This window comes from Zootermopsis nevadensis, unplaced genomic scaffold (genome assembly GCF_977971745.1).
Source record: "Zootermopsis nevadensis isolate Lab colony 2312 unplaced genomic scaffold, Znev_1.0 Znev_ptg000057l, whole genome shotgun sequence".
Lineage (NCBI taxonomy): Eukaryota > Metazoa > Arthropoda > Insecta > Blattodea > Termopsidae > Zootermopsis > Zootermopsis nevadensis.
The window spans coordinates 712529-734770 of record NW_028259188.1 but is presented as its reverse complement, the minus strand read 5'-3'; the positions used below and the strand labels follow the sequence as shown (position 1 = coordinate 734770).

Genomic DNA, 22242 nt, shown 5'->3' with positions numbered 1-22242 from the left:
TTATGTAGAACAATAAATTATCGTCCCATAGTGATTAAAGAGTAACAAATGAAAAATAAAATGTTATTGGGTTATTGTAGGCCCGCCAGAGCCCGGATCATACTACACACACCTGGGGGCATCGGCAAATCTCACCGACCTACGGAAAGATGTAGAGAAGAGGATGGGCTTCAAGGGCAAAGCATTGCGGATAGAGAAGGTGATGTACACTGGCAAAGAGGGGAAGACAACGCAGGGCTGCCCACTTGCCAAGTGGGTGAGTTTGACTTGACGTCCTTTTCGTTTTGAACGTAGCGCATCTTGATCCACAGCGAGCAGTGTGTGCTCTGTTCATTTCGGACGAGCGTCTCAAAATAACTTACGTACTTCATATGCGGTAGCTGTACAGGTACAACTACCGCATAATCTGGAACTCGTCTCTAGATTTGCGGCTTTCTGTGAGCGGCACCCGTCAAAAACTGTCTGATTCGGTCTTATAGTTAGAAGATTCATTGGCATAGGAGCTTGAAATAAAATCTTATGAGTTGTTTTTGTAACTCGTGGCTGAGTCTTGATTGCTTTTGCTTGCACGGTAGAACACAAATTAAATTACCTGATCCAACGGTCATAAATGTTATCAAAGCCAGTACAAACCAATTTGTAAGACTTGAGGTTCTCACAGCGGTGAGTATGAAGATATCTGTCTTCTGGGTTGTTGCGCTGTGTAGTCTGGTCGATGTTAACCAACGTTTCAGAGGTCATACTGCCTCCATCATCAGGGCGATGACGGAGGCAGTATGACCTCTGAAACGTTGGTTAACATCGACCAGACTACACAGCGCAACAACCCAGAAGACAGAAATCTTCATACTCATCGCCCTGATGATGGAGGCAGTATGACCTCTGAAACGTTGGTTAACATCGACCAGACTACACAGCGCAACAACCCAGAAGACAGAAATCTTCATACTCTGATGACGGAGGCAGTATGACCTCTGAAACGTTGGTTAACATCGACCAGACTACACAGCGCAATAACCCAGAAGACGGATATCTTCACAAACCAATTTGTCAGCAGAATCTGTCTTGATTCCTCTCCCTTCATCATTGTTAACTTCTGTATCCAGCATCAGCATTTTACTCATCTGACCACCGACTTGCATCAGGAATTGCAATGCCAGCGTAGGGAGTACATAGTCCAGTCTGTGATGGAAGCATTTGGTCAATTTCTAAAATCTAACATAAATTTTCAGTGTTTTCCCATAAATTGCATTTCTTTCAGTTCCACTGCCTTGAATATGGAGTCTGTGGTCCGAGTTCCCCCAAAATACATGTTATTTCATTTTAATTTCCCGTGTTCTATTTTTTACTGGTTAGTTTTTCATTCCAGCCATTAGATACTCTGAGGAGTTTGTCAGTTGCTATCTGGCGAGCGTCCAGTATGCTTTTATTTCCGAGTTAGCTGTTATTAGTCTTGTTATAATTTAATCTGTTGGTTAAGGGTGCAGCCTGCTCTGCGATTGTTTCATTTGTATTTGCGTGTTTGACGAGGCTCGATGGCTACGCAAAGGAGAAATTCATTATATCACAGATACACTTGTTGTGAAACAACTTGGAATATCAGTATCGACCCCGAATAGTCGAAAACTCGTCCAGGTCGTCTCGACAACGCATTTCATTCCGCTGGCTCCAGTGTCGAGTTCAATTAAACACCCAATTTTCACTATGATTTTTGGTCTTTGTGAACACTTCAGTCGTATTTTAATGCCATATGAACTGTTTTGAGTTTTCTGTTTAGGAACTCGCATTCATCGGTGAAAATTATTGAAGTATACTAATGGAAATCACGTCAGTACAGAATAACTGCACTTCGGGATCCAAGCAACATCCGTGTTTGTAAATGTTGCCAACTGCCAGTCTGATGCTCGTCTTGTAAATCTGTCTCGTGCTGTAACGTACAGTGTTTAAAAAATTTGAAGATGAGGATACGGTTAGAGGCATGAGATAAAGTAGAACGCTGCGACGATGATGACGATTACATGGGTGAATTAGGTTATGAGTTTTTTGAGCTGCTGAGTGTTGATGAAATTTTGCGAAATTCATTTGTGTCAGACCACTGCTATAAAGAAAAGGCCTGAAAGGGTTAAAACTTGTACAAGCCCGATGCTGTCTGCAGATAATTCGTCGGTCAAGCATGGAGGAGAAGATTCTGTGTATTGTGAAACACCGGCAAGGCCACAAGTGTCCGACAGCTTGGATTGTAGTGGTGATGGTTGCGTGGGAAGGGGTACCGTCACATGAAGCGGACCGAGTGTACAATCTGCTAACTCACAAACTGAACCGATACGGTCTTCCAACCACGCGACGCTGTGCCACCAATGAACCCAGGACCTGTGCTTGCCAAGGGCTCGACCCAGACACGTGTGGCGCCAGTTTCTCCTTTGGATGTTCTTGGTCCATGTACTACAACGGTTGCAAATACGCACGCTCCAAGACTGTGCGCAAGTTTCGTCTGTCCGTCAGGTCTGAGGTAAGATATGCGTTTGGTATTATTGTTGATTTTGTATGAATGTGTCGGAGATTCCCTCACAGCCGCTGCGATCGGGCTAGCTGGCCGAATGTGAAGGATGTCTAAAACATCCGCATTGCAGCCTACTTATTTGTGGTGCGGTCATCTAGAAACAGAATCTGCATTAGCATTGGACCACCGCAAAATTTCAGACCATAAGTAACGCGCTACGGGGAGGACATAGATTATCCATGTATATCGTCAGCGATTGGTGATGGGATGTGCGTCATTTGTTTTAGGAACATTTGTGCGAACATTGCAGTTGCCTTCATCACCCTGGCTCCAGCCACGAAAATTGAGCGGCTGGAAATACGCTGCAGTGTTTTACTGCGTTTATCGGCACATTAACTCCATGAAAATTGAGTCTTTTAGTTGGACATTTGTCCCTGAAAAGGCGCTCCAGCATCTTGTGGGTTGCTTATTATTCTATTTCCATTGCTTTCCACGGATGAATTCTGCGTCTTTGGTGGAAACACGTGCTGGGGAGAGAACATTAATTGACTTGGAAGAGAGGGAGTATCAGGAGATTAAGGAGAACTGTGTACATAATCAGGGTGCGATGAAATGAAGGGATGAGCAGGCATGTAGCAGGCATGAAAGTGATTGGAACATTTTTGTCACAAACCTTGAAGATATAGGCACAGATTGGAGAATAATATTAAAATAGGTCTCAAAGAACTAAGGTGAAGGTGTGGGTGTGTGTGAATGAATGTTAAGAGTTGCTAGTTTTGTTCTTACAGAGATAAGTATACCAAATTCTGCAGCAGTTGACGTAACACAGTTAAATAACTATTCCACATCATGGAGATGTAATGGACTTGAGAGCCATTTCAGTTAAGTTCACTTAATTTCCTGTTGATTTTTGTGACTTGTCAACTTTTGTGTACGTTTCAGGAACAAGAAGTGGAAGAACGAATGCACGTGTTGGCAACACTGCTCTCTCCCTTGTACCATTCTCTGGCACCAGATGCTTTTAAGAACCAGACGCAGTTTGAAAGAGAGGCTTCAGAGTGTCGGTTGGGTTTTAAACCAGGGCGTCCTTTCTCCGGTGTCACCGCTTGCATCGACTTCTGTGCCCATTCGCATCGTGACCTGCACAACATGAACAACGGTTGCACCGTGGTGGGTTCCTTGTGTTGAAGCAGTTGATCAAATTGTTCAGGTTTGGGTTGATGTATTATCAGTTGTGGATTAATTTTTCCCCATTCGACGTAGCTGACGTTTGACCGTGTGACCAGAACAATCTAATTGTCTGCGTAACGTAGTTTCCTAGAGAGGGTGCGAGTATTTTGTGACCTGAACAGGAGAAAAAGATAAGTGCTGTAGTTAAATTCCTGTTTTATATGAAAGTAGATTCTAAGATAGAACAGAATAGTAATATTAAAGGTATAATCGAATGTTGCAGGTGGTAAGCCTGACAAAACACCGAACCTTATCAAAACCAGATGACGAACAGCTACATGTCCTGCCGCTGTATGTGATGGATGACACCGATGAGTTTGGGAGCAAGGAAGGACAGGATGCCAAGGTCAAGAGCGGCGCTGTGGAAACCTTGACTAAGTGAGTGATTTAACGTTGAATATATTTTAATGTCTCTAGTGACTGATATATAGGATTTCTGATTCTTACCTGTTGTCGGGACTGACGAAGTAAGAATCTAGTGTATCTGTACGCGCATACTACAAGCTGCACGAAACGTAGATGAATAATTGTCCTTCTGTGCTGAATGTACTGTACTCTTTCTTCACGCAGATTTCCATGCGAGGTGCGTGTGAGGGCCGTTCCACTGCAGCCATGCCGGCGTCACGGCAAGAAGCGTAAGGAAGATGAGCCGGATGCAGTGATAGGACGGAAGGATCCCGCCACCGTACACCGCAGTCCTTGCTCCATGGGGGCAGTGGACCATAGAGGAACCCCTATTTCCCTAGACATGGCATCTATGCTTGAGGGCATGGAGGCGGCACAGCTCCAGAGCTCTCAGGTACTGCAGTGATATGGCTGTTTAATGACACTGTATCAGTAACATTTAGTGAAGGATGAATGGGGAAAACTTCAAAATTTATTTCAAGATATTTTCCAGAAGAAGATGTTTCTTATCCAAGATTCGGATTGGATTTGTTGCAACCACGTTACTACTACTACTACACCCCCCACATCCCGCTTCCTTTTTATTGTTGCGCTGGGGTGGAATTGTGTCTGATAACAGGCGCATTGTCCATATTCCACTTGAGTGAATATCGAGCGGCAGTGGAGTAAATGTGACAGAGCAAAACTGAAGGACTTGGAGAAACGCCTGTCTCATTGCGATAAATTCCACGTAGACTGCCGTGGGCATGAACATCATTTGCTTATGTCATAGAATTTGATTTTGCATAACTTTAAGGGGTTGTACAGACCTGCAACTTTCATAAAGCTCATTTATAAGTGCTGTAGAGATGTTAGCACCAACTTCAATGTCATTTTGCTGTTATGGCAACTTGCAGGTGTCATCAACTGTGCTTGACAGTCCAGTATCCATGTACCAGGGCTGGAGCTACCATCACCACCAGGGCGCCGAGTCGCGTGGTGCAGATGCGTACGGCTCTCCTGGTGCATGGGGACAGCCTCACACTTGGATGGCAGCTGAAGCACAGAGGAAACAGAACTGGTTGAACTCTACAGCCGCAACAGCCGTGAGTGGAAATTTGAGTTCTGGGAACTTAAGTGGTTGGGGAGCGACTGATTATGGCGCATTTGGTGGTGGAGCTACAGGCTTGGCTGCTTCGGCAAATGATCGGGATGGGAGGGTTGATCCTGATAGCACGACTAACCACAGTCTGGTGGCGAATTCTGCAAACCTGGGAGGAAGTTCAAGCCTGAATCCCCTGCAGTCGCCTCTCAATACGAGTTCAGCGGGACTTTGTAATAACTTCAATGTGAATAGTCCCACTGGCACAGGCCTGGCCCAACTCAGTGGTCACATAAGTCCGCACAACCAGGCTTCCACTCCTTCTAGTCCGTTTGTGTTCCAGCAGCCGGCATCTCCTTGGCGGCCGAGTCAGAGCCAACCTCAGCGGCAAAGTAGTTCTAATGACTTGTTTTCGGAAAACGGGACCTCCCAACCTTCTGTTTCGCGGGGGGAAACAGTGAATTGGCAGGCAGGCTCAGGCCTGCCAAATACATTAAACTCTGAGCAATCCAAGATCCCATCAGCATCATCTCCAAGCACGGACGGCTCCAGTAAGCAGAGAAGCCCCATATCAAGTGGCAATGATGCTGGAACTGGTTCAGGACAGTTGGAGAGGTCTCCTTATCCATCTCATCTGCCCCCATCACCCTTCTCTTCACCGCAGTCCCAGCAGGCGCTAAACAGTCCACAGCAAACCCCCGTCGGCAATAGCTCCCTACCTCCTAATCATCTTGGCACTAATCCAGCGCAGCAGCAGTCTTTAAGTCTGCCACTTCCAGCGACTGGTGGTGACAGTGGCTTTTCACAGCCTCATACACCCCAGGAAAGTAACCCTCAGTCATCCAAAACACCTGAACGCTCAATGTCAGTACCACTTCCTCTGACCCCCACGGACCACTCTGCTTCCTCCTCTTGCTCTGGTTCTAGTCGAGGAGGCTGGGTGACACCTGAGAGACCTCAGTCCACTTGGGACTACAATCCTCTTACTCCTGCCCCACCTCCCACGACATCCCCGACACAGGCCTCTCCCTTCCGCATCCCTAAAGGTCGGCCCCCCTCTCGAACATCAAACCTGCATTCCACCAATGGCACCAGCAGTAATAACAACATCAACAACACGCCACCGATGTCCTCAAATGAAATGGGGTCGACAAACACATCCCCCACAACTGGAGCTCAAGGTTTAAATTATTCTCCTTCAAACCAAACATACTGTAAAGGTTTCTTGAAACCTTTCCCTCCTGGTGAAAATTCTGTAGCAAAACCACTTCATTTGGACAATCAAAATCAGCAAACTGGCTCATCGGCTAACAGTAGTATGAAGGACTCGTCTATGCCCTGGGCGCAAGAGAACAGGATGGCAATATCTGAACAAGGAGCGAAGTCCTTGGGCTCAGTAGAGTCCTTGCCGGCCGTGTCGTGGTTCGGCAATAAGTTAAATGGAAATCGGAGTGCAAAGTCCAGTGTGTACTTGAACAGTACAGAGGCAGATGACGGTTCCTGTACCGCGATGATTTCCGATGTGACCACACAACAAGGGAAGGGCTCATGTACTGGCATCAAGCAGGAAGCCCTGTCATCGTCATCATGGTCTTCCACAGATGAAGCGAAGCAGCTCAATGACTACCACGCAGCTCAGCTGTCTTACAACTCCGCTGCGGCAGCTTCCCCTGTCAATGCAGGCAACCCCTTTGTTTCCGGTTTAAACAGTTGTGCATCGAGCTATGGCTACTGTGGTTCCACCGGCGGTTCTTTCATGTCCGGAGGCTATTCAATGTTTCCGGAGAGCAAAGCGTGGAACGAGGCCGCTGGTTACGTGGATTCGCGTACAGCCTCTGCTCCACATGTGAATATGAATTATCCATACCAGACTGTGGACTTCAACTCTCAGTTCTATGCAGGTCAGTCTGCCAAGCAAGAAGCCGCTGCTCGGTCGGCGTGTTATCATTCGTCCCCTTACGGTTATCAAGGGATGAGCCAGTTTCACCCGCAGTACGCCGGGCCGGCTTCGCAATATCCTGGACAGTTTCACCACCATCGGTGGGACGCACACCGCTGGGACTTGTATGGTCCTCCTCCGTTTTTCCCAGTTGTTCCAGAAGCGCCCCGATCAGAGCCTATCGGTGAAGTCACAGACTACATTGACAATGAGGAATGTTTCAAAGATTCCCAGATGGGAGGTGTTGCCATTGCTCTGGGACATGGTTCAGTGCTGTTTGAGTGTGCCAAACATGAGTTGCATGCTACGACAGCCTTGCGGCATCCCAATAGATTACACCCAACCCGAATAAGCTTAGTCTTCTACCAGCATCGGAATTTGAATCGGGCGAAACACGGTTGGGACGAATGGGAAGAAAAGATGAGGTTACGTAAACTTGGCATCACTACTTCAAGTGCAAACAGTGGGAGCTCTAGCACGGCCGGCGGCAATAACGGTTCAAATGGTTCGGGAAATGGCAGCAGTAACAGCAGCTCAATTGCAGACCTGATCCACCTTCTGCCTCCTACTGATCGACCACCAACATACACATCACAGTTCCTGATGCGTACCCCAACCTTTACAACCACTACGTGGACGACTCTGTTCCCTATGCATCCTTGTATGGTGACTGGCCCCTACCAAGAAGGTGGGGCCGTGGGATAGGTCGTGGCCGGAGCGTTGTCCGAGCCTCTGTGAGGCACAGCGTGAGGCTGTGTCTACTGCTGCAGGGAGATCCTTAGCTAAGAATCCTTCTTTTCGTTGGACCGAATTGAAGGTTACTCGCAGCACTTACGCTGTGGTGTGTTCTGCAGACAGCCTGAAATGTTTGCTAGCGGCGCAGACTGCCACGCAGTGCAGATGCCAAACATGGATGGGGTTGCAGAACAGACCATAAGATAGTTGAGGAGTAGCAGGTGTGAAATTAGTAACAATGTTGGTAACACTGCAGTGGAGTCTGTTAAGGGAAGATAGGCCTTTTAATGTTGCAGCTAGGAGAACTCTAAACATTTTATCATTTTAAGAATTCTGCATTTGGCAGTTTGATGCATGCAAATGATTGTATGTATCTGCATGCAGTGGTCACGTTGCTGGAAGTTGTTGAACGATGCAGACGTTACTGGGTCAACTTCATCCGCTGCACACAAAATGTGTATCAACCCAGTGTGGCTTGATATCCCCCCTTTTTTTTAAAAAAAAGAAACTATCATGGTTTGAATAGTAAACCGTGGCTTATTTTAATATGACGATTAAATAAATATCATTTCCCTAGGTGATACGTGACATCAGGATTTACACAGTCTGGTATTGTAATAGGTTATATTTCAAAAGTTAGGTACTGCATAGGACTCGATATTCTTTGCCATCACGTCATGAATTTTTATGGACTTTACGTGCGTTTTAAAAGTTTGGTCTCCCTTACGTGATTGTATCTCTCACCCTTGTACTCCCTGCACCAACTCATTCAACCCCATGCCAGAAGTGCGTACACATTAGTTACAAAAATTTGTACTTATTTTATTTGGCAATGGAAAGTTGTGTAATGAATGTCGACTGCAAGGTCAAGCAGAAGATGGGTACCCTGAGACTTGAGTCCTGTGCGAGGTGTAAGCGGGTCAGTCTTCCCAAATGGAAGATTGTCCCTCTGTGTGCGCATTTGAATGTTCAGTGTAACTCTAACGCGCAGTACGCTGATTTCATCTTACGCCAAAGCACTGGATTATATTTTAAAATATTTTAACTATTTCATGTTGTACATTCCGTGATATAAATTCTTATACGCGTGGAGTTTTTGATTGAACTCGGTTCCAGGCAGCGCACATTTTAAAGAAATGCACGTTTCTCAATTTTACATGCAGCTATTTGAAAGGCTAAATTCAGCTTCGCCCAGTCTGAGAAGAAAGTTTGTAAATAATGTAAAGACTGTCTTAAATTTAAGTATGTTCAGTGTTTCGGTCCTCACCATGTTAGAAAAAGAGACATTGCGTAATGAAAAATTCTGTAAGGCTACAAAAAACTCACATTCCTGCTTTCTTCCTTAAAAAAACTTTAATATTTAAAAGATGGCTGATTAGGCTGTATCTAGGCATGTCACAAGAAATACTCATAGCTGGTTGTCGCAGGAGGAGTGACGTGATACACAGGCAGTTATGCTTTGGGGACAGAACAGAAGTTATGACTGAGCTTTGCTTCCAAATTGATGATAGAAATTTTTGTCGTTAAAGTTTTCTATACTTCTTATATCTTAATTTAGAACTGAAATCAATTGTCCGTCATGAGGTCATGGTGTAGTTGTTGGGTTTTTTTGTTTACATAATTTAAAATATAACCTTTTACAATCCTGACCTAATACGTGGAAATTCTGCGTTTCGAAGTTTATGTGAGGCCCGTGTAAAGGTTGTTGCGTGTAATCGTGTTTGATTCAGTAGAACGCAGTGCCCACTGCACATTACGTCACACAAGCTCCAGTGATTTTTTTGTTTGTGTGCTTGACGTTATCTGGGAATTTATTAAACTTTGAGAAGTAGTTAGTTTAGCATTTTAATGTATAGCTTCCCCATATTGTACTCATGTAATTATTTATTTTCCTAATCAGTTTTTCACACAATTTTATTACCAATTTACAAACACTAAATGACATATCAAACCATCTAGAATAATGCAACTAGTCTTGTGTTAATTTTCAGTTTTGACGGTTGTTTCGTAGCAGAGAGTCAAACCACTTAGTTCAATTCTCATTTGAACACGTGTTACTTTTTCGAGATGCGAGGGATCGGGAACTTTGCGTGTCCTTGCATCGTAGAACTTTGTTTCTAGGGCCTTGTGAGTTCCCCCCCCCCCCCCCCACCCCACCCCAGCTATTTAGTGTTCAGAATTGGTATGACGTACCTGGGTCTCAAATGGTTTGATTCTCTGACAACAGCAGATGCTGAGTACGCATTCGTGCTGACGCACATTTCGCCCAACTTGGAGATGGTACCAACACGGGGTAATGGGAGCACTGAGGTGGAAAACGTCGGAAAGGCAGAAGTAGGTATTTGCTGAACACTGACACATTCCTTACAGAGACCTGGACCAGGCACCGGTACTCTTGTCGTTCACCGTTTTCTGTCGCACGTGTTAACATGTACCCGCAGACAAGTATTCCTGTTTCTAGTCCGTCACTAGCGTTACCATTGTTACCATTTCTCATTTATATCGCAAACATATGCCCTTGTTGTTTTTTCCCCCGAGCAGTAATATTTGACTTTCATTGCGTCCGTTCTGCTTTGGATTTCTCTTAAAACTGTTTTGCTGCGCACGTTCATACCTGCCAAATCTCACTTGTCATCTCCCTCCTGACTGAATCTGTTCTTCCAAACTTTGAAGTTGGCTAGCCTGCATATCAGAAACTTTTCACACAATTGCAAACTATTACAGTGTCAGGTTATGAGCAGTAAGCTGAAATATAGGATGATGAGAATTTTTTAAGGTTGCGTTCCCCTGAAGGATTAATAGCATTAGTGTTAAATACAGTTCACATGACAAGGTGCACCAAGGGTATAGTGAATGCCGCTACATAAATCTAGTCTTAATGTGTGTGTTAATCTTAAAAGACCTTTTTTTTACAGTAAATGTGTACATGGCAAATAACGTATACCAGTTCAAGATCTTTTGAAACGCTTTTCGGTGAGGTGCGTCTTTAATGAGATGCCTAAAAGTTAATTTGCGTCGTCTCGTAACAGTGTAGATGAAATTGAACTAAATTGTAGTAAATGTCGCCCAGTACAAAATGTGGTGGAAGGATTGGGAGTCGAGAGGATTAACATTCTTAATTTCTTGTTCAAGTACAAGCATTCCTCGAGGCTTGTCTTTTTGCTGTTCGCTAAGTTTAACCTCCTTATCGTCTTGGAAGCACAATACCATTTTCTAAAGGAAGTTGAGTGAAGTAAGAGTTGATGTTGGTTTTCTTGGTTGTAGTGGTGCATGATGTTGAGGGTAAATATGAACGCTGTGGAGGAACGCAGCGCTGTATTTACCTACCACGTTGCGTGACAAACCACAAAGACAACATTGACATCTTCACGGCCACGAGGACCTCGGATCTCATGTGAATAGACGATGTTTTGTCAGAGGTTTTTGGTCTGTTTTTCTATTTAAGGATTACAGAACTTTCCAGCAGATCAGCAGTGAGCTGCGTTGCATTTTGTCATCCTCTCGCCATCTTTGTATTTTCTGAGTACAATGCAAACACAGGATGTTACGTTGTGGTCATATGATCTCGACTCAATTCCTCACGTACGCTAATGATTATTTTAGTTCCCTCACTTCAGACGCTGCTCAGGACGTTGATGTTCACGTACTGTGCATATTAGAGTGTCTTGCCATTTGTAATAGCCCACCATTTTGGTACCATCTCAGTGTTATGTTAGCAACATCACAGTTCTTCAAGTGACCTTACAGTCTTTTAATCTTTTACCATTCTTTGCTTTAGCTTCTTGTCCCCATGACATCTGCTTCATCGTACACCACGTTCTTACAGTCTTTCACCAAATACGTAGCTAGTCCAATTTCCCAGGTAATTTTTTACTGAACATTTTTATAGATATAATTAAATATTAAGTTGCTAAGACTCACAGATCTCACCTCTGTATTTTTATTTCGTGTTTTGACTGCACTTTTTATATCACTTTGAGGCACAATTTTCCCTTCTTTTGGTTCGAGTGAAATGTGAGAGTGTAGAAAATAGTAACTCGTTTCGATGATGAATCAGGGCGCCTGGAATTAAGATGAATGGTATCTTAATTTCCGCTCGGTTGCAGCTGCCCCATACCAACTGAAAGTACTCGAAGGATCGACGGGCCGTGGCATCTCGGGCCCGAAACCTCAAAACCACGTTGACTGAATTCCTTTTTCACTCGAACCAAAATAATAACCACGTATGACCGTTTCCAAAGTTGTAATCTCTCAAGTGTTAACTGTACATAAAGCTGAAGAGGTGGGCTCAAGTGTGCAGACATCACAGTGGCCGTCTGCATCAAAGCCAGTCACACAGACAATTGAAAACGCATCGCTCAGATGTTTGATACTGAACATGAATGCAGTAATGTGCGCAGCATTCTGATGAGCTGGTCTGCACGGTGTTCTCCGATCTAACACAGAGCTTTGTGTCGGAGTTTGTGCGACTCTTGCTGATTTTTTATATCCCCCCCCACCCCCACCCCCCCATATTACATTGTGTACATATATCTGCATTCTTGGGGCACAAACGTTGCGCCCTGATACTGTATAATGACAAAACATTCGTGTGCATTTTTATTACGATCGTAGGTATTTATATTTATTTCAGGACTTTTTTTTTTATAAGTTGGTAACTGTATGGGTGGAAGTTCTGGAATGTACTGTACTTCCAAACGTGTGCTATTTCTTTTCAGTGGTCACAAGCAGTTTTTAAATGAATGAAATACGGGGGGTGAAAGAGGGTTCCATATGTTTTTCATCTTCTTTGGAGTGAGAATTCCCCTCTTTTACTTCGGAATAATTAAACATGTCATATTACTGCCCCTTCATTATCATGACTCACAATACCAAAAATATATGAACTATTTTTTTGAAATGAGTGAAAGTAATCATTGTTAGTAGCGTAAATCTATTGGGGGAAAAAGACTTAGTATTTTGACAATACTATATTTCAAACAAGAAACTGATAATTTATAATGATTGTAAATATCCAAATGTTTCTGTTTCTCTGTCCCCCCTGATTTTTTTTTACCCTCGTGTATTCTAGTGACTGGTATCATGCTATTTATTATTACTTATTTTAGAATATTTGTGATTGTGCCCAAGAACTGATCATAGTAAGTAAGTATTTGGCAGTCATTTTTTTATAAAGGACGATAAGTTTTAGTGATAGATAAATGCTCATTTCAGAAACTCATGTAAAGGGAAAATTATTATTGTTTTCTCCTCAGCATAACACAATGAAATTGAGGGATATATTTAATAATATTAATATTAATAATATTGATAATTTATAAAGTAATATACAGGACAGTATTGTAGGATCATTGGTAGGATGTATTTGTAATTCCAAAATATGAACAAGCTAGTTAGAAGCATCACGTTAATTTCTTATTTATTTTTGAGGGCTGTGCATCAGGGTTAATTTATTAATTGATGCAGGCATTTCTGATGAAGTGCTTTGCCAGCGGCGTAGAATCACGGAAACAATGTTGAAAGACGCGCGTGTGGAGCATGTGCACCGATTTTTCAGGAGCGATAGCGCACAGACCTTCTGGTCGTGTCTTCTGCAGTTAAAGTTTACTTAGAGTGGAAGTAAAATTAATCTGGTGCACAACCCTGTCGTCTGAGCACAGACAAGAACAATATCCAGTAGTCCTCAGGTCAATGTTGAAACAAGACGCGCTGTACGAGGGGTCTGTTTCCTGAGGCTCACACATAAAGTACAAGTTTTTAGATCATGAGAAATACCTCTGATATGTGTCTCCTGTCGCTTCATTTTTATAAGAAAAGACAAAAACCATAAAGAACTACTTTTTTTTTTTTTAGTCGACCTAGATATGAAAAATGGTGGTAACATTGCTGCTTTAAGTGCCAAGAATAATAATTAAACAAATGACTGTATTCCTAGCAAACGGTAGTCTGTGTATAATCCGGCCCCTTTTTGATGCCTTTCAGATTGTTTAATTTTTCTAGTGACCGCCATGTTGTCCCACCAGATCTGCCATTTTTTACTAATAAAAACAAATGAAAGCAACAAAAACATGAAACCACCTACTCCAGAACTGTTTAGATAGAAGTTTAATATGAAAATAAATAAAACTGTGTATATCCTTCCAAATGAGAAGATAAAAGACCATTTTCTACAAAAGTATGTTTGAAATAATTTTAAAAAGTTGTCCGATGTGTGTGGTCCGCGATGTTGGATGAAAAAAAAATAGTTTTGCAAGATGAAAATAATTTTGTGAAAAAAAAAAAACAATAGACCTTGTGTTTGTGTGTATGTTTTGTGTGAAAAAAACAAAAGATATTTAATTAATTGCCAGTAGTTTTAAAAACAGTACAATATCGCATTTTTTTCACATGAAAAATAATAATAATAATAATGATGGAAAGTATATATATTTATATACTTTGTATATATATTTTTGACACTTTGTGTAAAAGAACAATTGAAAATAATGCATTTTTGATGCAAGTTAAAAATCTGTCTGTGTTGCCAACAGTTTTTAGAGAAAGACATATTTCAGTGCTGTACAAATTAATGTTTGTGGCAGTTCTTTTATTATTCAGGGAAACGTTTTAATTTAATTTTATGTGTTCTGTGTTCATAGACCAAAAAGAAAAAAAATACAAAATGGGTTATGAAAAACCACAAGTCAGTCTTCGAAACTTTGTTTGTTTGTTTTTAATCTCTAGAAGAAAAAGGTTTAGAGATAATCTTATACCATAAGTAATGTAGAATGTAGTAATAGGTAAAAATATTGCATAATTGTAATTGTTTCATGTGAATATAGCCACACTTTGTGAATATTTGTCAAGATATTCTTTGTGCTTTGTATTACCTTTGACCTTACAAATGCATTGCTCATTTTCCTCTGTCCACACACACTCGACACCCTTAGAGGCTTGTACTTGGGAATTGAAGGTGGTTTCGATCGAGTGGAAAAGTGCCACCCGTTGGACGAGACGTTACATTCCGCTTCTAAGCATGACTTTCAGTGTCCATGCAGGCATTTTTTACTGTGAAATTATATACAGTAATTCAGTTGTTTTTTTTCCTAAATCCTCGTTACATGCTGAGATGTGCAAAAGCACTATTTATATTTATTTTTTCTGTCCATAAAATTTGTCTCTCATTTCTTAGCTTTGCGTTTGTTTGTTGTCTTGTTCAAATATTATTAAAATGAACAAATCGAGTGGGGGGTGAGATGGACAGAGCATGTAGCATAATGGGACAATGAGAAATGTTTACAAAATTTTGATTAAAAAGCCTGAAGGGAAGAGGCGACTTGGAAGACATAGGCGTAGATGGGGGAGTGATATTAAAATGTTAGTGGGTTCGGGCTGGATTGACCTAGCTCACCATATGGACCAATGGCAGACTTTTCTGAACACCTTGCATACCGTGTAGTGTATTGGAATATGAAACATGCATACAAACAAAACTGTTTACACTTTGAAGGACACTAATGCCATTAGTGGCATTAGTGTCCTTCAAAGTGTAAGCAGTTTTGTTTGTACGTTAATGAAGCTTTAGCTTCCATAAATGACTGCAAATTTCTTCAGTAACTAAATGATTATTAGCATCAAAAGGACTTTGGTCCACAGTGCTATTTTGTTGGTTAGAATATAAGACACAAATAATTAAGTTATAGTTAGGTTAGGTTGTCATATTACGTAATCCAAGAAAGTGCTTTTAAGATTTAGAACCATACAATGAATTGCTTTTTGTCAAAATCATAATAGCTTATAAATATGTGTACATAAATGTTTGTTTGCTTTATGATGTATGTAAACAATTCTTTTTAACAAAAATTCAATGTAAGTTACTTTATTTAAAATAGTATTTTGTTCGGCAGATACTCAGAACAGTATGCATGAATTATAAAATACGTTAGCTGGAAGTACAGGGCCCAGTGCCTTAACTTAAGCTGTTTCAAAGATTTTGATAAGCTTTGTATCTTATACACTGTCACATTGGTAACATTTTTTGTTTTGTGACGTATCCAATGACTGCTGAGGAAAAAGGCTTGGAATGTCTGATCAGCAGCTGCATCAAACAGAAATGTCGAAGTGAAGCCATATTACAATTTACAAGATGCTAGAAATATGGACGTGTATCTGACAGTTTACATTGTTTATTATACTTTTGTGCATAACTCTTAATTCCGGATATTCAGTGTGGGTTGTAATGCCACATGGACTCATAAGTAGATACCAGCATTTCTTCTTTTTGAATATGGAGGTAATACGTTCCTCTGAAATGTTATCCACATGACATCACAACCCAGAAGACGAGCATCAATTTGTAATTCTCCACGAAGGTATTTATTTCCTGTTGTAAATAAACATTTTGAGAAGTTTATAGGTTAGGGTGTTCAAACCCGGCCGAGGTCTATGGATTTTCAAAGGTGATAAAAATCCGTATCATGAATGACTTCCTACGGAGGGGCGGTCCATGTCTTAGATTTACTCACGAGCATGAGCGAGATGTCTCGTAAACAAACTTCAGCGGCCATGTTTCTCACACATGTCTCTTCTGATACGCTACTAGATGGCTCTAGCGTACACATCAGAACTGAGAAGAAATTGTGCGGAGGCAGCAGGCTTGCCACCTGCTACACTGAGAAAGTGAAAAAATTACTAGGTGCGTGACATTGTCATGCAGACAAGGAACTGTGAAACACTGGTTTATGAGATGATTGTTCTGTGAAAGACATTGTGCACGATTTTAGTGGTACATAACAGTACTTCCCATGCGATAACCATATAAGAGAAGTATTAACATCACAAAGTCAGACCCGCAGTCATAATTTTTCTTCAGTCAGTGTAGTGACTAGTTTACAGGCTGGGATGACTTGGATTCGTTTCTAATCCGGGCCAGGCTCTGGCCCCACATAACCTTCTATGCAATAGGGATCGCACAGATCCCGGGTAATAAGGCGGCCAGAGCTTAAAGCTGACCACTTACCTCCATCTAGTGTCCAGCTTTATGAACAGTCACCTTGATTCGTCGTTGTGAGGAATGCACGAGGTGTTGCTTTGCTGTGAATATATAAGGAGGCCCTTGGCATTTTACCCACCTTGTTTGGTTGATCTCTAAGGACAGAAAAGGCAGCTGGTTCTCCTACAGCCGATCATTTGCATATAAATGAAGTCAGTACCCGTTCCAGCTAATGGGGGATCAATAGTTACCGTCCGAACTTCGTTATAGTATAGCATCTGTTGTGGACAGAACTGTCATTCGGCTCGAAATAACTTTCGCAGTCAATACAGTGTCATTAAATTATTTAAGTTTTAAGCAATGCACGAAATAAGTTCATCTAAATAGCTTTTAAGAATTCAGTCCGTACCGCGAAGTAAACACAACGCCTCACCATTACAAAGATCAACTGGTTAACGCTGTTTAAGGAAATAATAGATTTTTATTCTGATAATTAATTAACCCTTCGAAGCCGAGGCTCGTCTAAATAACATTTAAGAATCCAGTCCGTACCGCGAAGAAAACACCGAACTGCACCATTAAAAAGATCAAGTAGTTAACGCTGTTTAAGGAAATAATCGCTGTTTATTGTGAACATCATAGGAAATCCGTAGATTCAAAATGCAGTGTTGCTGATTGTTAAAAAGAGATGGAACACGTAGTTGTAAATAAAAAACGCTCTGTTTTACCGCCCGAGAACAACGAATGTATGCTAGAACGTCAGCTGTGTTTCATTTCGATTACTATAACCTTGAAGTGTCAGCGCTCCTGGAAACAGAACGGCTGCCAACATAGGACGATGAAAGTTACAACTAAGTTATTTTACAACTCTGTCACTTCCTGCCACCCCAACTTTTGCCTCAAGGTCACGTCATCCTCTACCGTTTTCCCTAGGCCTGCCAAGATTCCTCGTTTGTAAAGAATTATACAGTTTTGTCAAATATTTGACAGTCTTGTTTCACAGTGTACAGGTAGCCCTCGATTTGCGCCGATTTTGAAACCAGCAAGTCAAAAAGTGAAAAAAAATATATTTTACTATTATTTATAACGTTTTACAATGTATCTCGTACTGATTCTTATACTAAATCGTAATTCTTACATCGCTGATTTTGAATAAAAATTATAAATGCAATCATCTCTGCAATTACGTAAGTCTCGTTAAAGCGAATTTGCTACAATGAGATCGATGAATCGGTAAAATCTGTTTGTGAAATGCAAACTTTTGCGTATGCGAGTTTGCTCTTATGCAATTTCATTCCTCGAGCTTTAAACTTTCAAAGGACTAATTTAATCTCTGCGGAGGTCCCAGGGTTATTTTTACTACGCGATTTTCTATAGGTCGGCGTCTTACATGAATGCAACTGTCGCATAACAGCAGAGATGACTGTACACATCAATCACATGAAAGAATCGCGGGGACCAACGAATTGCCGATTGTAAGGGTATAAAATATATTTTTTAAATTCTCTTTATTTTATTTACGTTATTTCAGAGCTTTAAATGTAATGTCATTATATTAATCGTCAATGTTTGGATGCTGTGAACGCGTGTCGTTGACTTCCCATTGATTTAAATTATAAAAGAGTTTCAATTTACGCCGATTCGTCCAGGAACGAATCCCCGGCGTAAATCGAGGGATACCTGTACTTTTAATTTTCGTGTTGAAACCACAAAATAATCTTCGAATAAACTTGGAATGGTTTTAAACTTTGCGCTATCAGTTTCTTCAAGTTGGTAATCGACATAAGTGAAAGATGGCGTGTCGAGATAGCGCAGTTTTCAAGATCTGTCTGCTAAAGTATGTCTTCTGGCTTTTTTCCTTGCGGTTTTAAAGTCAGAGTTCATAAAACAATGTCAGCCAAAGATTTGTGATCAGTTTATTGAAACAGACAGCCAACGAAGACTGCAGAAGTAAGTAATAATTGATTCTATTAATGTTTCTGGTGCTTTTAGTTCATGATTTTTGGTAAATAAGTGTGGCCAACTGCGGTTAAATGATACACTAGGTTTATAGTAGCAAAGAGTATTCTCCTTTCTCGTTCTTTATTTTTAATTGCAAATGTCCATTTAGTGCATCCGGGCTTAACATGATGTTCGTCTTGATAAAATTATATCCATATTGTTGTGGGCCAATATATGTGTTCATTCCGCTGAAACCACGTTAAAACACTATGAATGCTATCCCAGAATAAAATGCAAATGAAAATGACATTTCTTGTGTACGGAAATGATCTGAAATGCATTCCTTGCACGATAGTCTAATGCAGGAAATTCCAGTTTTAGTGTGCTATCTGTTCTCCTTTGTTGGAATGTGTGGGTGGAGTAGTTGGTACAATTGGAAAGTCAGATATTATCTAGAAACGAAAGTGAAGTTTTACTCAGTCGGTAAGGTTCGTGATATTGTCTGTTAACAATGGAACCTAGTCCCTACATTTCAAAGAGCAGATACTTTCGTGAGAACTTTGTATTTCATTGTTTCTCCGAGTCACGAAAGTAGTATTGATGTTTCGTGTTTTGCCAATCAAAATCTTTTTGTTGATCGCTTAAAGTGATAAGTAATAATTCACAACAAATAAGTTTGATAGAAATTCACCCAGGGCCCCAGAGATAATTTTCTTAAATTTATTCATCGTGAAAGTTTCAAATTATTTCAAATAAGATGTCAATTATATCTGTCAACTATGTATCAATGTTTGCTGTTCCCCTTTCCACTGTCGGAATTTCAGTTCTCATAACAGCGCCGCCACTATGCATAACACTGGACTGCGCATGCGCGAGAAGTACTCGCCTGAGATCACAGATGCGCTACTTCAAACTGCCTGGTATAATCTGTGGCTGCAAATGCTTTCAGTCGGTCGCTTTATGCAGCGTGTGAAGGTTGGCTGTTGAAGTTATAAAATGTTTCCTACACGTGTTTTATGTCTGCTTGGAAAATTTTTGTAAATGATTTATCATAGCATTATATTGTGGATGTGTATGGATTATTCCGTTGTGAGTTTGTTTTGTGATTGAAAGACATATCCAGCCGAAAGGTGAAACATTTATGTGGTAGAACAATTGTTTGGACAGAGATGAATTAATAACATTTGGTGTACGTCAGCGATATTAGGTAAGTGATGCTGATACCTAGTTATATTTTGTGGTTATGTGTGACGTAGATCGCGACAGATTGAAGCATTTAGGCCTCAGAATGGAGAGTTTATTTATTGTAGACCAAAGATACGCAGTGCAATGTAGTTTCTAGCCGACCTTACCGCCATAATTTGTCGCCCTCGTAAAATGTATTTTAAAAGTATTGTCGTGTTTCGTTTTGACATAAAGTTTCGATCGTTGGTAATGAACGATTAATTATTTGTAGGCTGTGATGGGTTGTTATGAAGCAGCCAAATGCTTCAATAGAATCTGAAGTTGAAAACACGCCACGGTAGGGGAGGCTATGTGTCTGTGAACTGGTTCTGTAAGGGTCCTTTGTCCGTCATCCGAATGAAACACGAGTGAGCAATGGTGGAATGATACTGACAGGGGACAGATGGGCTGGGATGGGATCCTGTCAGAGTGTCGCTTTGTCAACATGGACTGACCTGGTCGTGAAACAAGGTCTCGGCGAACAAACGCCCGACAGATATCGCCTCGGTGGTATAACCAGACTCCACGTTACCTAGTCGCAAATGGTTGTCCAGCGACACAGATTGTTTCCAAGGAGTATCTAATTAAGTGGACTTATCAAGAACGAAATGAGGACAGGCGAAGGACGAATCTTACAAAAGAAGAGATAGGACACATTCCGAGGCACCCGGAATTGGTTAATTTGGTAATGGAAGGGAAAGAATTGTAGGGGGGAGACAAAGATTGGAATTTATGAGGATGTGGGCTATGAAAAATGTGGAAATGAAGATATTGGCGCAAGACAGACGAAAATGGAGGACCACAACAAACCAGTCAACAACATCTAATGCCACATTCGAATGCTAACCAGAAGAAACCGCCCTGAAGATGGAGGTAGGAGGCACCTCCGAAACGTCGGTAAGCTTCTAGCAGACTGCACGGCGCTGCATTCCAGGTTACAGACACCTTGTCAGAGACGGCGGGAAAAATATAGATATAGAATCATTACGGCGGCTTTGGTGTGAGCGACGTTTCGAAGCTTCCACTGCGAGTGGAGTCCGGTCGGCCGAGGATGGTTCGTGCGTTCTGGGTGTGGAGTTTTCCTGGACGAATCCGCGCGGACCGAAAATTTTACAACTTGAACCCGGCTCTCGGCAGATCAGCGTTTGACCCCAGGTCAACTTTCCTTTTATCCCAGCCCGAATGAAGCCCGATGTTTTACGATCTGCCACGACTGTCGGTAATACATTTTTCTTTCAGTGCCTAGACGCCAGTAATCCTCGAATCCAGACTCTAATTTTGAATTATTAGGAGACAGTCGTGTGTATTCGCTTATTTAACTGCGCTGACTCATATATCGATTTTATGTACCGTCGAATGAGAAGGTACAATGTGGAGATTGCAATGAGAATCGATTGAAAATACGAACTTTACAGGAAACCGGAGTCCCGATTTATTACAATAGGATATGTGATCTAGACCAGTGGTCTCCAACCTGGGGTACGCGAAGGCATCTTAGGGGGCACGTGAAATTTATAAAAAAATATATTTTATGATAAACACTAAATAATCAGTAATGTAATTTATTTAATTTATTTTAGATGTAGATTATATACTATGTATAACTTGAATTATACACCAGCAACTTTGGGGGTACGCGAACAAAAAAGGTTGAATACCACTTGCTCTATGGCCACGGTGGTCTAGCGGTTAGAACGCTGGTCTTGTAATCCTGGGGTCTCGGTTTCGATTCCCGGCGGTGCCCGAATTTATAACTTGTGTTGGGCAAGGCCGTGGTCTAGGCAACACGGAGTTTTCCTCCGTGGCATCCCAACAATTACTCCATTCACACACAGAAGAAGGCAATGGCAAACCACTTCTGGATCATCTGCCAAGAACGTATATGAACAGGTCCCAGTCCGAGAAAAGGATGGAAGGGTCCTGTTCATATGGACCTGTCGTCAGACAGAACACTAAATAATAATAAGATGAGGTGGTCTAGATTTTATCACGAATTGACCGAATTATAATCAGGAATTATTTCTGTAACTCGTCTTTCGATGTGGTTGAGGCTGGTTGCTTGCGGTCAGTGTAAGTTTTTGGGGTTGGTAGTAATCGTGAAGTGTTTAGCGAGTGGACAGACCAGGATACGGGAAAGTAAGGCCGGTCACGTGTTCTGTGAGTAACGCTTCAACATGGCGGTCATTACGAAACATTTGCGTTACTACGTATATTAA

At 41.6% G+C, this 22242-nt stretch overlaps 2 protein-coding genes across 9 annotated transcripts in view; both read left to right on the top strand.

The window, feature by feature from the left end:
* Positions 1-14737, top strand: part of LOC110838460 (Ten-Eleven Translocation (TET) family protein) — a 123823-nt gene extending 109086 nt beyond the window's left edge. For 6 of the 8 annotated variants that reach the window (XM_087361385.1, XM_087361384.1, XM_022081664.2 and 3 more), the window contains 6 exons: positions 81-256; positions 2156-2509; positions 3443-3670; positions 3954-4108; positions 4301-4529; positions 5032-14737. In XM_087361385.1, the coding sequence (XP_087217511.1) occupies positions 81-256; positions 2156-2509; positions 3443-3670; positions 3954-4108; positions 4301-4529; positions 5032-7860 (3971 nt within the window). In that variant the 3' untranslated portion in view covers positions 7861-14737. The remainder of the gene's footprint in view (positions 1-80; positions 257-2155; positions 2510-3442; positions 3671-3953; positions 4109-4300; positions 4530-5031) is intronic. The other 2 variants (XM_087361388.1, XM_087361387.1) reach the window with 2 other exon arrangements.
* A 4997-nt stretch (positions 14738-19734) lies between these two features.
* Positions 19735-22242, top strand: part of ko (Stork-head domain-containing protein knockout) — an 82062-nt gene continuing 79554 nt past the window's right edge. Inside the window, exon 1 of the mRNA XM_087361405.1 lies at positions 19735-20009. The gene's annotated coding sequence lies outside the window, so the exon portion shown is untranslated. The remainder of the gene's footprint in view (positions 20010-22242) is intronic.